We start from the raw sequence: 17,603 nt of genomic DNA, 5'->3' as shown, positions 1-17,603 counted from the left end.
AGGGTTTCCAAATCTCTTTTGAATGTGTGCATAATTATTCACCGCCTCCAAGATGTTTTTCAACAGCTGTCAGATGGTGCATTTGCTACATAATAAAATTTCTGTTTCAACAAATAATTTTCAACACATCACAAAGAACTGTCAAACTCAATCCAGCCTAAGACGTGTTGAAAATCATGCTGAAGAAATTTATGATGATGGAAATGAAATATTAGATTGATGTGGATTGACATGTTGCAAGCGGTGCATAACAATGTTTACATTAGTAGCTGACCTGGAAAACGCTGTAATAATAAGATATTTATTTAAAAAAGAGACACTAAGTACAAGACAAAACAAACGAAAATAACTTGGACACCAGTGGATTTTGTTGTTGTTCAATTTTATAATTCATTACCGACCTAAAACATGTTTTCTCTTGGTAGATTTAATAATTTCATTTATCATGGAATTCATTTTCACTACAGCTCAGTAAGTATACGATGGATCACTCCTCTGAAAAGCAAACTTGTGGCCCTAATCACCTTCTACATTGTACCCATTCTTTGTACCCAACTTTGCTCCACCAACATCATTTGTAATTAATTTAGGTATAAAAAATGAGAATAATTTCCCTTTACAGTGAATTCTTTTTCAAATAAGTGATTGAAACCCTTCACTCTTCTAATATGTAAGTAAAATAATACTAATTCTACTAACCTGTAGTAGCACCTTCGAACCAAAAACCAAATTGCGCGCCTACCTTGCCTCACGCTTAGTGGTCCTCCATGTAGATCACAGCATCATCCAGCGAAATCATTCCGTCCTCGGTCAGCGCATCGATACCGCTCGGTCCACCATCCCGCAGCGCCATATCGTACAGCAGCAATCCCCCGTCGGCCCCATGCTCAGCCGGCACCGCTGCTGCTGCACCACCGGACTTCGCCTCCTCCCCGCCTTCCTTAACCTTCTTCTCGTGCACCGACACCACGTGGCGGGAAAGGTTCGATGGATCGGCAAACGATTTCCCACAGTGCTTGCAACTGTACGGCTTCTCCTGCGTGTGCGTTCGCACGTGCTTCTTCAGCGCCCACCGCTCCACGAACGAGCGTGGACAATCATCGCAAGCGAACGGTTTCTCGTTGCGGTGCCGGCGCAGATGCGTGTTGTAGTTTTCCCGCACCACGAACGTCTTCTCGCACATGTCACACTCGTACGGGCGCACATTTTCGTGCCGCTTGACGTGCGCCCGGTGCTGCGAGCTCGTCCCGAACCGGGCCTCACACACGCCACACTGGTACGGTTTGTCGCCCGAGTGGACCCGCTGGTGCTCCTTCAGGTTGCCGCGCTGGGAGAAGCGCTTCGAGCAGTGCTCGCACTCGAACGGCTTGACACCGTTGTGCCAATCGAGATGCTTGTCGTAGCCGGACTTGTACGCGAACTGCTGGTCGCAGATCGTGCACCGGTACCGCTTGGTGCCCTCGTGCGACCGGGCGTGCTTGGTCAGGGTGGAGCGCGTTTTGAACGCCGCCTCGCACACCGTGCACCGGTGCAGCCGGTCCTGCACGTGCGTTTGCCGGTGCCGGTGCAGCAGATTCTTCTCGCGGAACGCTTTCCCACACTCGATGCACACGAACGAGTGGTTTTCGTGCGCGTGGACCGATTCCTCGTGCTGCAGGACGCTGTTCAACCCGGCGAACGTATTATCACAACTATCGCACGCGTACACATTATCGCAGCCCTGCGCTGGTACTTCGCTTTGGTGTTCGCTGGCCGCCGCTTCCTTCGCTGCAGCTTCGCCCCTTCGCTTACCGCCGCCTGCTTCGTCCGGCAGCTGCAAACCCTCCACCATGCCCTTGCCGATGTGCAGAGTTTGCTGCTGGTGGACGAGCAGCTTCCCGTTCGAGCCGAACTTGAGCAAGCAGACGGAACATTCGAACAGGATGGTGTGCGTTTTCCGGTGCTTCAGGTAGCGCGGTTCGCGGGCAAAGCTTTCGCTGCAAATGTCGCACACGAACTTGGCGCTGATCTTTTTCTTCCCCGTAGCGTCCTCCACCAGCACGAGGTTGCCGATGTCCGTTTTGCTGTGGTTGTGGTGCACGAAACCGATCACCTGGCCCCGGCCAGTGCTGCTTTCACCCGTCACTTCCGACTTGACGATCCAATCTTTCGCTTCGGTTCGGTCTCGCTCGCCACCGGTTTCGCCGGTGGTCGGCGGTTGTGGTTCAGGTACTACGGTAACGCTTTCCACCTGCTCGGGCGCAGGCGGTTCTTCCGGCAGCGTAGGTACGGGCGGCTTCGGAGCCGTTTCAAGTGGTTTGAACAAATCTTCCAGCTCGAACAGTTCCAGCGGCCCGAGCAGGCCCTCCTTATCCGTCATGCCCGGCTTCTCGAACAGCTCGTTCCACTTCTCCGGATCCATAATATCGCACAGCTGACTGACGTCGTCCGTTCGCACGCTCATCGCGCGCGTCGCCGCTACCGATTGTTCCTCCTTCGCCCTCATCGACTCGATCGTTCGCTGTCCCTTCTGGATCATCTCGAAGAACTGTGCCGTCGATTCGAGCTGAATGTGACACCCGGGACAGATCCAGCGCGGTAAAACGCCGTCATTGTGGACCTGCGGCAGAGTGGCAGATTTGATTTGCGTGTTTTGTTCGCCCACTACTAGCACGGTTAGCACTTACCTTCACCGGCAGGTACTGGTTAATCAGCTTGCTCACTTCACACTCATCGTTCGCGTCACAGTCGCGAAAAAGCGGGCGTCCATTGTCGTTCTTTTCACCGCACAACCGGCACACTTTGGAGTCGTAAAGCGTAGTTTTTGGCTCCAGATTTGCGTCCAGAGTGGACATCTTTGCCTGCTGCCAGCAAGTTCGTTTGTTTACATTCGTGCGAATTGTACGATTTGTGCCCGGTCGACAAAGTCGATATAGCTGTCAAAATTAGCGCCGGTTGAATCATGCAATATAAACGCAACGTGATGGTACACCCAGCTAACAAAATCAAACTAATTTAATTGATACGTTATCGGGCGTCTCGTGGTAGGCCGCTGCCAGACAGGGCGGTGGCAACGCTTTTTCGCATGCGATTTTATCGGACGGCCTGTCTAATTTTTATATGGGATTTGACAGATAACGTCGGACGACGAAATCGCACGTCCGACGTTATCTGTCAAATTTCATATTGTTGGATATCACAGTACACATGTACAACCATATAGAATAGTTATTGTACGATCGTAGTATACATTTATAACCTTATAGAATAGTCAGTTGGAATAAAGCTATTAATCTGAACACATCGTAGTCTGGCAACTAAGTATATAACAATTGGCGACGAGGATAGTTGAACTAAAAGCAAGAATGTCTCTCGAAAATCAGAACATTCAATTAGAGATTTTGAAGGCTCTGCAGAAGCTATCAGAAACATCAACGGGTACAAATAATACGGAACGATTCGTGGCAATGAACATGACCGAGTTTACTTTCGATCCAGAGAACGGAGGAACTTTTCAAAAATGGTTTCGACGTTATGAAGATTTGTTCGAGTCGGATGCCAAAGAACTCGAAGATGTCGCTAAGGTCAGGCTTTTACTGAGGAAGTTGGATGCACAAGCACACAACCAGTACACCAATTACATCCTCCCGAAACTTCCGAAGGAGCTAACTTTCAAGGAAACTGTGCAAACATTATCGAAAATTTTCGGGTCGCAGAGTTCACTTTTTAGCAGACGTTACCGTTGTCTTCAGCTCGTCAAAACCGAAGCAGATGACATTATTAGTTACGCGGCGAAAGTGAACCGGGCTTGTGAAGATTCAGAATTCCACAACATGAAGGCTGACCATTTCAAGTGTTTAGTATTTATTTGTGGATTGAAAGGTCAAACCTACGCAGACATACGAGCCAGACTACTCTGTCGCATTGATGCCGAAACTGCAGATGCGCCCATTACACTGCAAAATTTGGTTGACGATTTCCAAAAACTCGTCAATTTGAAAGCAGATACTTCCATAGTTGAGCAACAGCCAAACTCATCTACAACGGTAAACGCTCTACATGAGAAGACAGAACATCACCATCACGAACAGTATCGACAGCGGTATCAAGAATCAAAAACATCAGAGCAACCTCGCAGACCATGCTGGCGTTGCGGTCAAATGCACTTTGTTCGAGATTGCCAATACTCGACACACCAGTGTAGAAAATGCAATCGTGTTGGTCACAAAGAAGGCTACTGTGGATGTTTTTCAAAATTCAAACCTGCCGGGGAGGAGAAGACTAACACGAAACCATCAACAAGTGATCAAGGAAAACTGAATGCCAGAGGTGTCTATATTGTCAATCACATCACTCAACACTCCAGCAAAAGAAAATTTGTTCCTGCAACCATCAACGGCGTTACAATCAATCTGCAGCTCGACACAGCAAGTGATATTACGGTGATTTCACAACAAACATGGCAAAAGTTGGGCTCACCGAACATCCAACCAGTGACGATTCAGGCCATCAATGCATCTGGTAAGCCACTCCATTTATCGGGCGAATTCCAGTGCACCATCAACATCAACGGCCAGACCCAACAAGGCAGGTGTTTCGTCACTACAGGAGTTAACCTAAACTTGCTAGGGATAGAATGGATTGAACTATTCGAGCTTTGGTCCATTCCAATTGATACGATTTGTAATCAACTAACAACAGAATCGATCGACCAGCAGATGCGAGAAATTCAAGCGAAGCATGCGGATGTTTTTAAGGATACATTGGGGCATTGCAAGAAAACTAAGGTTAAGCTTTACCTCAAATCAAACGCAAAGCCTGTTTTCTGCCAAAAGCGTCCTGTACCTTTTAACACAATACCTTTGGTTGATGCCGAACTTACTCGATTGCAAAACTTGGGCATAATTGAAACTGTCGATTTCTCCGAGTGGGCAGCTCCAATTGTGGCGGTGAGGAAACCGAATGGACGTGTTCGAATATGTGCCGATTATTCAACAGGATTGAATGCTGCGTTGGAGGCAAACCATTATCCATTGCCAACACCAGAAGAAATTTTCTCGCAACTTAACGGCAGCACCATCTTTAGCATCATAGACCTGTCCGATGCCTATCTTCAGCTCGAAGTTGACGACGATTCAAAGCATTTACTAACCATCAATACACATCGTGGATTATTCCGATTCAACCGTCTCGCACCAGGGGTAAAATCAGCACCAGGAGCATTCCAACGCCTCGTAGATGGAATGATAGCTGATATTCCTGGGGTGCGATCATTCATTGATGATGTTATTGTTTTCGGCAAGGATATGAAATCACACAAGGATTCACTCAACACCTTGTTCGCACGTCTTAAGGAGTACGGATTTCACGTAAAAGCCGAAAAATGCAATTTTTGCAAGACTCAACTTGTGTACTTGGGACACGTTGTAGATAAGCATGGTATTCGTCCAGATTCCGAAAAGATCAAGACAATTGCTTCGATTCCACCACCAAGCAATGTGTCCGAGCTACGATCTTATCTTGGAGCAGTGAATTTTTACGGAAGATTCGTTCGTAACCTGCACGAATTACGTTACCCTATGGATCAGCTGCTTAAGAAGGAATCGAAATGGAAATGGACGCCAGAGTGTCAGGAAGCTTTCGTCAAGTTTAAGGAAGCACTTCAGTCACATTTGCTCCTAACGCACTACGATCCAAAACTTCCGATCATCGTTGCTGCGGACGCATCAAACACAGGAATTGGTGCAGTCATTTTTCATCAATTTACTGATGGAAAAATGAAAGCAATTCAACACGCGTCACGAACACTTACACCCGCTGAACAGAACTATGGACAACCAGAAAAAGAAGCTCTCGCATTAGTTTACGCAGTATGCAAGTTTCACAAATACTTGCTTGGACGTCATTTCACTTTGCTCACGGATCACAAACCATTACTTTCAATTTTTGGTTCAAAAAAAGGTATACCACTTCATACCGCTAACCGTTTGCAAAGGTGGGCACTTACCATGTTGAATTACGATTTCGAAATTCAATACGTGTCCACACAAGATTTCGGATGCGCAGATCTTTTATCACGATTGATTGACCGAAACAAGCAGCCGGAAGAAGAGTACGTAATTGCAACACTGACTTTAGAAGATGACCTTTCGAGCATTCTGTCCGATACATCACAGAAGGTTCCGATTTCATTTCAAGCACTCCGTAAAGCAACCGCTTCAAGCTCAACACTACAAGCAGTCTGCAAATTCATTCGTGAAGGTTGGCCGAATTGTTCCACTAATCTTCCAACTGCAATCCAACCTTACTACGCGAGGCGCGAATCATTATCAATAGTCCAAGGATGCGTTATGTTTGGTGACAGAGTTGTTGTACCAAATATATTTCAAAAAAAAGATTCTACAACAATTTCATCGAGGACACCCAGGGATAGTTCGAATGAAGTCAATCGCTCGAAGCTATGTTTACTGGCCTGGTATTGATAAAGAAATCGAGGATTTTGTTAAATGTTGTAGTCCGTGTGCAATTACAGCGAAAACACCGACAAAGACAACTTTGGAATTTTGGCCCATACCATCAAAACCATGGTCCAGAGTACACATTGACTATGCAGGCCCAGTAGACGGATTCTACTTCCTTGTAATCGTGGATCCACACTCGAAATGGCCGGAAGTTTACGCTACCAGATCAATAACTGCGAGAACAACAATAAGAATTTTGAAACAAATTTTCGCAACTTTCGGAGTGCCAGAAGTTCTCGTGTCTGATAACGGTACTCAATTTACCAGTTACGAGTTTAAGGAGTTTTGCGTTAGTCAAGGCATCAACCACTTGCGCATTGCTCCATATCATCCGCAATCCAACGGGTTAGCTGAACGATTTGTGGATACACTGAAACGAAGTATTCAAAAAATTCGCAAGGGAGGGGAATCTCTCGAAGATGCACTAACCACTTTCCTTCAAGTATATCGAACCACACCATCTGGAGATTTGGATGGAAAAGCTCCTGCTGACATTATGTTCTCTAGACCATTACGAACTATATCGTCGCTCCTCAAACCAAGCGAGCACGGAAATGTTGAGCCGAGGAACAGAATGAAGGAAGCCGAATTTTTCAACAAAAAGCACGGAGCAGTGAAACGATGTTATCAACAGGGCGATGCTGTTTATGTCAAGATATATCGTAGGAACTCCTGGCAGTGGGAAGCAGCAACCGTAATCGACAAAATCGGCAACGTTAATTATAACGTTTTCCTTAAAGAAAAACAGCAGTTAGTACGATCACACACCAACCAGCTGAAATCTCGATTGGCAAACGGGCAAAACATGGCAGAATTTTCAACACCACTATCTGTACTGCTTGATGATTTTGGTTTGAAAACACCTTTACCGTCAGACCAACAATCAACGTCGTCACAGTTTGTTTCCTGTGATGAACCTGTAACAACATCAAGCGATACTGAACTAGCATCTCAGACACTCTGTTCAACTCCAGATCATTCTGAATTGGGTAACATTAGTTTCGAAAATGACAACGCAGAAGAATCCGAGGGAGAAGAACCAGTTGTTCAACAGCAAGAGCAGCAATCATCAATTTTGGAAAGAAGTCGAAGAGTTATCAAATTACCAGAACGGTTCAAATCTTACTGGATGCCGAATCCATAAGGGGGGAGATGTTGGATATCACAGTACACATGTACAACCATATAGAATAGTTATTGTACGATCGTAGTATACATTTATAACCTTATAGAATAGTCAGTTGGAATAAAGCTATTAATCTGAACACATCGTAGTCTGGCAACTAAGTATATAACACATATAAATCTCGTCCGATAAAATCGCATCCGATGAGCGTTGCCACCGCCCACAGAACGAAAAACTACCATAACAAAAAAGTTAAACAACCGAAAAGTAACGGTTGTTTTTATAAACAAACAAAAAGTGAGTTTTGTTATTCTTAATTTTGTAGAGAATAACAGAAATATTTAAGTGAAAATAACCAAATTTCTTAAGCAGCCAAGATATACAGCAGTAGATAAACAGCATTAAAGTTCCAGGTGGTCCTTCTCAATAGCGCCTAAGCCGCTTCCTTACGCAAGGGTGCTGAAGGGGTATTTTATTTGTATTTTATTTTCAAGCAAGGTGTCGTAATGGAAAAAATAACCTGAAACTTTGATGCTGTTTAATTACTGCAAAAGATGAATTCGGGCAGCGATCTTTAGCTTGCCAAAATGAGCTGCTTAAGCAAATTTTGCAATTCGGGCTGCTGCGTGGTAATTAAATGAGTCTCGAAAGCATGTATAGGCCGGCATGTCTTACGCCTCTTACGGCATGTCTTACGGACTTTACGCAAAATAGAAGAAGAAGAAGAAGAAGAAGAAGAAGAAGAAGAAGAAGAAGAAGAAGAAGAAGAAGAAGAAGAAGAAGAAGAAGAAGAAGAAGAAGAAGAAGACCCACTGTTCTGGCCATACGACCATTTTATAATATTTTTGCTGTGAAAGTAAAAAAGGTATATAGGCCATGATTGAACCTGGGCGAAACACATTCTCGGTTGCCATTATAAAATATTTTCTTGGTTGCCAAACCCTTGGTTGCTAGATTGTTGCTGAAATGATTAGCTGACACATGTAACAGAAAATCTCATTTTTTCCTTTAATTATTGTTTGTATCAAATTGATGAATTAAATGAACATTTATTTTCTAATTTTTTTTTAATTTAAATATTAAATCTCCATAGTTTGATATCAGTTCCTTATCGCAATAAACGTTATTTTGTATTTGCTAACGGTGCCGTATAAGAACCAGCTGTCAAACACTTCCCCGCCAAAAGCGCTGCATGGGTATCGAACGAACGCGAAAAGTTGAACTGTCATCGTGACCCAAGAGGAAATTGTTACTTGGGGCGCCAGAGCAGCAAAACGCTAGCAAAATTTACGTAGAGAGTGGAAAAGGATTAAAACTTGTGAGTTTGGCCAGCTTGTTCGTGTCCAGTTTCGTGTCCCGTCGAGAATACCTGCGCACGGTACGAATCGTGAATCCGTGGCTCGAAAGCAATTGCCAGCAACTAGCAAAAAGAAAAGGTTATCTACTTTCACCCTCGGCACACCGGGAAAGTAAAGCGCAGCACAGCGCCCGCAAAAGAAAGCAATAGCAAAATGGTAAGAAGTGTGTTATCGACTTTTGTTTTCTGCTAGCCGAATCGATAGAGAAGAAAAAAAAATATGCTCTCAATCCCGGACGAGTTTCAACAATTAAATTAACCCGCTCCCGCTTCGTAATGTATCGTTCCAGTCGTTCGCGGAAAGATTAACCACCCTGATGGCCCGCCCCGGCCAGGACAATGTGCCGCGGGACGATGTGCCGTGGCATCTGAAGTACGGTGGACGGGCGGCGGGAATCGTCGGTGGATTCTGTGAGTAGATTTATCGATCGGTTAAACCGAAAGGTGGAAACGACCACGACGACGACGGGGGGCTCGGTGTACCCACCATTTAGGGAGAGTGTTTTATGGCCTTTTTTTCTTTGCTTATTGCCCAGTTATGAATTAGCCCAAGCGAGAAAACGAAAACTCGCGAAAGCCGTGAAGCAAAAGACAATTTGATTAGCTTTCCGGGAGAGAGGACGGATTTGACGGATGAATCAGCTTCACTGATAAGAGATAGCGCACTGTGGAGGGGAAGACAGAAGAAACAGGAAAACAGGGCAGCTAATTTTAGGGGTTTTTTTTAAATAGATTTTTTTAGCTTTTTTTCTTATTCTTTGCATTAATTAGCGTCCGCGAAATATGCGCGCGTGTGTGTATATGTGTGTGCGTGTAATCCGAGAGAAGAAACTGAAGCCCTCGAAGTGATAATGCATGGAGTGTGAAAATCAAGCGAACGAATTAAATCCCGTTCCGGACCAACCGCGATTTTATGTGACCACCGTTCCTGCCACTTCTCCGTTGTGTGCAAAAACTATGGATTACTTTCCTATACGTGTCTCTCCCTTTCCCTCCCTCTTCGCGCCGTGTTTTGGCATTGCGAGTGGAGTTTTCACTTGTTTCTGGTGGAAAATCTAGCCACCCATAAAAAAGCTAGTGAGAAGAAAGTGAACGCGCGTGTCTAGCGAGGCGAAGAGAATTCCTCCGTATACGCGCTACACCCCTCCGCGGTGGAGTACAACCGAGAGCAGCAAAAGATGTGATGTGTGTTGGTGCGGAGAGCCTTTCAATAAGTGTGTGTGTGTGTGCGCGCATTCGTGTCACTGTGTGTGGAGAGGTCTACTTTTGGGGGCGCGGGCGAAAAGCTACCCCTCTCTTACGTGAATACACGCTGTATCGAAGTGTATGTGTGTGCGTGTGTGTGGGGTGTGTTATCCTTTTTTTTGTTAGTTCGCAACATCCTGGCTGGTTGGCAATATCGCCTTTCCTCCTACCAGTGCTAATAGGAAGGACTTTATCATCTCAACCCGCCTGAAGGTTATTATGTAATTGATACAAACACTACGGCAAGGGGACAGGACACAACATGGGTGGGGGGGGGGGGGGAGAAAATAGTACAGCTTGAGAGGGAGAACAGGATGCTGTGCTCGATGGGCTGGAGAGCGCGCGAATGCAGTTTTTTTTATATATCCTTACAACAGCCAATCGTTGCAATTCAAATTGCAACAGAATCCAAGCAACAGGATACGCACAGTACGTCACAAAGTTGAGGCACACAGCACAATTATTTATTATCCATACAAACATGCGTACATACGAATTGCAGCAAAAATGATTGTTTATTGATAACAATTTAATCCGGCTATTCGATGCAAATATTAATATTAATTTTGTACTAATGTGTACCACCGTGTGCAGGCAAATATTGTGGACTGTATTTACAGTCTGAAGGGCGTTTACTGTATTTTGAACTGAAAACATCATCCGCAAAGCCGTATGCTGCCACTGATAAGAGGAAAAAACAGATATCCGGAATAGTCACGCTACAGTTAAGCAAATGAAGTCGTGTGCTATTGAACTCACTCGCTTTAAAATCCATACATTACTGTTAAAACGCATTATTTATTATTATTATTATTATTATTATTATTATTATTATTATTTTTAATTGAACGGACACAGTGGACTAATTGAAGATAAAAAAGCAATGTTTTTGCATGTTACAAAACCACTTTCTGATCGATCCTCTCACCCCCTTCCTTTTAGTTGCCATCCTGTTCGGGCTGTACAACTGCATCGGCATACTGCTCGGTGATGTTGGGTGCCTGGTCGGCGGCATCCTGCAGATACTGGCCGGGTTCGTGGTGCTGGCGATAGAGGCACCGTGTTGCTTTATCTTCATCGACTATGTGCAGCAGGCGGCAGAGAAGGCCGACCAGCGGCCGTACTGGAACCGGGCCGCGCTCTACTGCATGTAAGTACGGCGAGGAAGGAATGCTTTTCTTTTATTGATGTACGCTTTTTTTTGGTTTCAAATTTTAGTATCTCCATCCCGCCGGTGATCCTGTGCCTGGGCTTGGGCAGCCTGTTCGGCTGTGGGCTTATATTCGTTACCGGCATGCTGTACGGTATGATGGCACTCGGCAAAAAGTACGTATATGATGAAAACAATAATAGCACTAAAACGAACCGGGTGTTGTAAATAGTTCAATTAAATTATAACATGCAAGATTCCGAATTTATCAATTGTTCAATTTTGGGTTTTTTTTATAAAGTTGAGGAAATTACAAATCAAATTTAATATCAAATGTAAAGACGAATTACTAACCACCTAAATTTACTTACTGATATGCATCTCCTCTTTTTACCTTTCAATAACATTCGCGGACGCTACTACTACCACTTCTACTACTACTACTACTACTTCTACCACCAAAAATAACATTTGCTTCTACCTAAACTTGTGTGAAACACAACCTTAACATCATCATCATCATCATCATCATCTTAAAATCATCATATAATACCACCGGTACCGATGGATCAATCGTGCAGAGGATCGCGCGAGGATATGGCAGCGATGGCTTCCCCGAACGCGATGTCCCCGGTGCAGGGCGTCCCGTCAACGGACCAACACTCCACCCTGATGGAGGACCCCGATGTATGGCGTCCAACATAAATCGTTCACTAAATATCAAACCCTCCAAAACCAAAAAAAAAAACAACCTACCATAAACCCATTAAGCTTCTTAACAATTTTCGCTGCTCCTTCATCATGCAAAAGCAAAAACAAGCATTTAAAAATACAAAGAAAAACACACACACCAACACACAAACGTTTTGCTCACGGGATTGCAAATCGGAAACACGGCTAGTTGTGTCCAGTAGCCCACTTTCACCCCATTTGCTCTCCCTGTATCGCTCGAATACTGAATACCTCCTTCGACGCCATAAAAAGAAAAAAAGAAATCCTCTCCGATTCGCATCGCTGTCATCGCCGTAGTCGTACGTAGGCAGAAGGCAAATCCTTTTCTTCCTGCAACTAAGAACCAAACGAGTCAGTAAATGAAAATAAAACGCTAGAACAAACAGACAACAACAAAGATAAGAGAACCAAGCTAAAACACACACACGTACGAGCTCAATCATGTAGAAGGGCGAACACACACACAGGGCCAGCTTGTAGGGAAAAGGGGTGTTTCGATAGCTAAAGTTGAGAGTTAATTCTTATTTATTGAAATTATCGTTTAAGTGCGCACGTGTGCATAAGTTTCGTTTAATGTCAATCAATGCCGGACACGGTTGGTCCGCAATTAACAAACGTATTAATAACACGCACAGGACGAGAGAAAGAGTAATAGTGCAATGGCCGAACGAGCATAGTAGATAATTAAATGGTTTTGTTAGATTAGCTATTTGCCTAGATGATAATCTTTGAATTGCTCGAAGCGGTTGCACCAAAATGGAAACGATCCGGCAGTAGCAGAAGTAGGGGCTCACGTGGCATTGTTCCAGAGAAGCATTTAGCATTTGGCTTTAAGTACCACTTTATTCCAATCGTTTTGACGTGCGTTAGAGCTGCGCTGTGGTCTTGTGTGTAGTGATGAAGTGCAGTCTGATGGAATGTCTGCTCTCTCTTCCCCGCGTTCAACATAGTTTATTTTAATAGTGATAGTAGAAATTGAAGGTGTAAAAAAACTAATTTACGTGAACTAGAGAATCGTAATTCCATATCGTTTTTCACATCTCTGTTACTCGAAACATCCCCAACGCATGAACAAAACCCACACGAAACCCCACTACTTGTCTTGTCTAATCTCCCCATAACACAATACTTGTCCAGCACTGGCCGAAAATGGATGTGTGGTTGTTGGTAGTTGGCGATCGGCTAAATGCGCCACATGTTGATAATCGGAGAACCCATATAGAGAATATCGTTTACCATATTACAATAACCAAGATGCGGTTCAGCGCAAGGTGACACAGAAGTACCAGCGGGCGATGTTAAGCAAACCCGTTCACTCCGAGATACCGTGACATACACTTAAACACTGAAAGAGTTCCACCGCGCGTTAGTGGTGCTTGTTGTTGGCATGTGAATCAATCATAACCAGTTGTCCATAAAAAAAGAAGCATAAACCCACCAAAAAAAGAAGAAGCAAGCAAGCAGAATGCAAGTGACGGGGGAGAACAGGAGAAAAGGATATTAATTAAGGCGAAACTAACTACACAAAACACTGCAACATTGGTTTTGTGTTTGTTAAAGAGTGTGTTGAATAAATGAGATCATACATACATACACACTCACACACATCACGCAACCCTCAGACACACACACACACACTCACACTTACCCAGTGGTAAGGACTCGTGCTTTGTAGGAGTAGTTCAGGGCAACACACACGTTATAAGGACAATGCAAATTAGGATGGATGGACGGTTCAATTAAATAGCAAAGGGACGAGCGGGGGAAAGATTGTGTGGTAACAATCTGCTCCAGTACCCTGCAGCATGATCTCAAACAACCTCCCTTGCCCACCGGTCGGTCGTATGGGGCGCGTGAATCCCAACCGCATCTCCACTCACTAGAACGAACGTGTGTGTGTGTGTGAGTGAAGGAATTAAGCAATACATTATATCGAATATACTACACGAAGAAGGGAGGATTATTTTTGTAAAGTTAAACGAACTACTGCGAAGACGCTTGGAACTTCATTCATGCTGTATGGTGCTTACATTTAATATGTGTGTTTCTGTTGTTTATTTTTTCATTTTATTGTATGGCTCGTTTTAAAGGCACGCGATTATTGGTTTACAATCACTTTTAGTTAAGCATTCACGTACATCCTTTCCATTGCTCATGATACAGGATTTTCCAGGAGTTTTCATAGCTGTGGGACACTTTTTTGACTCTTTCTTAAGTGAAATGAACTTAATGTAATAGGAATTGGACTCTATGGCACGCTTGTTTGACAAATCCAATAGGAATAGGGTGCCATAGAGTCCACTTCCCACAATATGAAGTTCACTTCCAATAAGAAAGAGTCAAGGAAGGGTCCGACAACTATGACAACTAACCGTGGAAAACCCTGTAACATAGATTTGTGCTCACTGCGTTTTAAACCATTCCAACTACCAACCTGTCGTTGGTTTCTACTAGCCTGTCTTTGGTTTCTTTTTATTTTTTCTCTCCTTTGTGTGCTACTCTAATTCCATAGCTATTAGTATTATTTGGTATAATTTCATACTTTCGTTTGCATCAATTTGATTTTCGTTTCGTTTTTTTCTTTCTTCCTTTTCCCTCTTCTCGTTTTCGTTACCGTTTTTGTTTACATCGCCATCATCTAAAGAGCGTCGTTAGAGGACATGCGAGCAGCGGCAACAACGTCGGCGGGAGCCAGCTCGTCCGCTGAGCAGGGCAACGGTATGTCGTCAGTCGATGTCATCGGTGGCGGTGGTGGTAGCACCACGACCAAGCAGAACTCCACGCTAGTGTATAATGTCCAACCGATCTCTTACAGCGCACCGCCCCCGTACGATAGTGTAGCTTAAATCATGTGCGGTAAAAAATGAGCCACCCATCAGCACGCATGCAGGCATTGTAGGAAAACGCGAGGAATGGGGCACGGCGCGAGCGCCACTTTTATCTCAAGTGGACATGGAGGGGTAGGAGGTAGTGTCTGTGCGTGCGTACGTTTGCTACCCAGCTTATAGCAGGACTGCGAGACTGAGAAAATGGGGCTGTTTCAGTGAGCATAGCATTGTAGGGGCTCGATGTACACATCCCTCTCCGAACCGCTTCTTTCGATGCTGCCACGGAGCGTGGAGTAAAAAAAAATGAAAATTGTGAAAATTGTGTAAGACCACGTACATTCTACTGCTCAGCTCTGTCTCCTAGCTTGTTTTGGTTTTGGTTATAGATTTCGGTGGAAAACAACATCAGTCGTACAGTGTGTTAATTGTACCGAGAGAACATAAAGTAAATACCATTTGCTTTACTACACCTAATAGTCAACAAATTCTACAAACGACCGCTTGCTTTCAATTTGCCTATTTTTTGCATTATTTTTAACCCTTGATATGAGCGTACGATAGAAAGGAATAATTTCAAATGGAATTAAACACAAAATAGGAGAACCAAGAAAGTGAGACGGTTTTTAGTTGGACCTTTTTTAAAACGCAACTCACATGCCATAGCATGGAGAAATTTTCTTTTTTTTATCCTCTCTTTCTATTTCTTTCTGTGCCTATTTTCCTCCCGTCTTACAAACGTCCAAAGCAATTGTTTGTTTACTAACAAACACAAACACACACACTTGTGCCGTTTGGTTACAGAGTTTGTACACATGCATCGCGGCATGGGGAATAATATTTATGAGATCTAAGTTATCGAAATGCTCTGCAAATGTTTCATATATTAGAAAATGTGATAATTTTAGTCCCTACTCTAATCACAAGCAATTGCTACGTTGATGGAAACAAAAAGAATAATCCACTGTTCTGTTTGAGACAGACACGCAGACAGAAGTACACATTCCAGAGCTACCTTTCGAGCTGCGTGGGGCTTGTGTGTTAGAACAATTTTGCTGTATTCGAGTTAATAATAATTGCCTAGCTTTGACGGGGGTGCAGCACACGTGAAGCAGCTTTTCGAATGGCCTAAAGGGAAGCTGGTTAAGCGAATGGTGGACGGACGGAGCATTCAGGCGCATCTGCTACCCATTGTTCCGGATGGCAGGTGCAAATAGAACGTAAGTTACATATCCCGGAAGTTAACGTTTGTTAGTGCTTCACGCTTTCTTTCGTGTCTGTGGTTCCACCGGTTGGTCCCGTTTCGCTTAGTGCCGGAATGCCCTCGAACTATGGCACTAAATTGAAATTATTCTTACTAAACAGCAGGTGTGAGAAGAACACAACATTGAAAACATCATTGGGCAAGTGTTGTTTTGAATTTTGTTTGTATGGAGGAAGCGCACCGTTGGAAAGGCTTAATAAAAGAGAGATAGAGAGTTAAAATAGTTAAATAGCATAAATTATCCTGACACATGAGGAGATGAGTGACACGGCTTGCAAACAAGGTGGGAGCGAAAATCAATAAAGCTTCTGCATCATTTGTTTAGCAAAGAAAAAAGACACGAAAACCTGCGTTGCGAACCTACGTACCGACCGACGGCGGGGGGAGAGAAGTTAATACAAAAGTCCTCCATTGCGCATGTAGATAAGCATGCATTATGTAAAGAATACCATATTTACATAAACTATATATACATATACATATATCGTGTACGATACAAGAACGATAGAGAAGCGCGCATAGAGAACTAATGAAAAAAAAAAAACAGCAACAGACAACAACAAGAACAACAAAAAACACACACACATCGTTGAAGAAGAAAGAATAGAAAACTAGACAAAACAGAATCATAAAAATAAAGAAATGAATTAAAGAAAAAATGGTAGAAAAATAAGAAATATCGAACCACATAAACACGAGTGCAGAAAATAAAGGAACAAGAATATTACCGTTACCAACCTTTGGTCCGTGTTTGTCATCGGTTGCATGTGCCTGATGTTTGAAAAGAAAATAATTAAGTGACCATTATGCCTATAGGCTTGTGTTGGGTTTCATGAATCGTTCACTGAGATTCATTCATATGTGATGAGTGTTTCGAATCTCAAAGATACATGAATCTAAAAAAACTCATGAATCTGAAATAAAGATTCATGAATCCATTTAAATTCACATATCTACAGGGATTCATGAATCTTTACAGATGTATGATATTCAAAAAAATGAGTTTGCGCGAACCCACCTAACATGCTCACCCTCGATGATAAAGTATCGTATGGACCGTCTTCCCGTTGCAAAACTAACTATACGGCCGCGTGGAACATCTCAAGGAAGTCTCGACAACATGTATAGGCTGGCATGACCACGTAGGTTGTTACGCCAAAAAGAAGAATAATAAGAAGCTCAAGTTCGATAAAACTTTGGAGATTTATGAATCCCTTGATCTATTGAGATACAGTCTGTTCCCGAGTTACGCGGTCTGTGCATTCCCGACGAATCCGCGTAAGTCGAATTTCAGATTTTTGACTAAAATACTATTGATTACTCGGAGTTTTTGATTTAATTTAGTACTTTCATACACTTTATCATTTATTTGATATGATTCGTGCAGAAATTTCTATTATTTCT

General features: G+C 43.6%; 2 protein-coding genes across 4 annotated transcripts; one reads left to right on the top strand and one right to left on the bottom strand.

Annotated features, from left to right (window-relative positions):
- Nucleotides 1-365: 365 nt before the first annotated feature.
- LOC120956005 (zinc finger protein ZFP2-like) lies at nucleotides 366-2,906 on the bottom strand. Its single transcript, XM_040377334.2, has 2 exons — nucleotides 2,667-2,906; nucleotides 366-2,599 (listed from the first exon to the last, which is right to left on the bottom strand). Exons 1-2 carry the CDS (start codon nucleotides 2,832-2,834, stop codon nucleotides 755-757), a joined length of 2,013 nt encoding a protein of 670 aa, XP_040233268.2. The 5' UTR covers nucleotides 2,835-2,906; the 3' UTR covers nucleotides 366-754.
- Nucleotides 2,907-8,861: 5,955 nt separating this feature from the next.
- Nucleotides 8,862-16,932, top strand: LOC120956006 (calcium channel flower). 3 transcript variants are annotated; one of them, XM_040377337.2, is made up of 7 exons: nucleotides 8,862-9,140; nucleotides 9,274-9,394; nucleotides 11,171-11,378; nucleotides 11,447-11,554; nucleotides 11,960-12,065; nucleotides 14,755-14,828; nucleotides 14,926-16,932. In XM_040377337.2, exons 1-6 carry the CDS (start codon nucleotides 9,138-9,140, stop codon nucleotides 14,815-14,817), a joined length of 609 nt encoding a protein of 202 aa, XP_040233271.1. In that variant the 5' UTR covers nucleotides 8,862-9,137; the 3' UTR covers nucleotides 14,818-14,828; nucleotides 14,926-16,932. The 3 variants fall into 3 exon arrangements, with proteins under 3 accessions (XP_040233271.1, XP_040233273.1, XP_040233270.1); XM_040377339.2 differs by lacking the exon at nucleotides 11,960-12,065 and having other exon boundaries at nucleotides 8,863-9,140; XM_040377336.2 differs by lacking the exon at nucleotides 11,960-12,065 and having other exon boundaries at nucleotides 8,864-9,140; nucleotides 14,755-16,932.
- Nucleotides 16,933-17,603: the final 671 nt, after the last annotated feature.

This window comes from Anopheles coluzzii, chromosome 3 (assembly GCF_943734685.1).
Source record: "Anopheles coluzzii chromosome 3, AcolN3, whole genome shotgun sequence".
Classification (NCBI taxonomy): domain Eukaryota; kingdom Metazoa; phylum Arthropoda; class Insecta; order Diptera; family Culicidae; genus Anopheles; species Anopheles coluzzii.
Note: the sequence above shows the minus strand (reverse complement) of the source record. Positions and strands in the feature narration are given on the sequence as shown.

What these genes read in the sequence shown, in the direction of transcription:
- LOC120956005 (XM_040377334.2), bottom strand. Translation starts at nt 2,834, where the DNA reads ATGTCCACTCTGGACGCAAATCTGGAGCCAAAAACTACGCTTTACGAC. An exon ending in ACCAGTACCTGCCGGTGAAG is followed by an intron (nt 2,600 to 2,666) that starts GTAAGTGCTAAC and finishes ACTCTGCCGCAG; the next exon opens with GTCCACAATGACGGCGTTTT.
- LOC120956006 (XM_040377336.2), top strand. An exon ending in GGGAATCGTCGGTGGATTCT is followed by an intron (nt 9,395 to 11,170) that starts GTGAGTAGATTT and finishes CCTTCCTTTTAG; the next exon opens with TTGCCATCCTGTTCGGGCTG. An exon ending in CGGGCCGCGCTCTACTGCAT is followed by an intron (nt 11,379 to 11,446) that starts GTAAGTACGGCG and finishes TTCAAATTTTAG; the next exon opens with TATCTCCATCCCGCCGGTGA.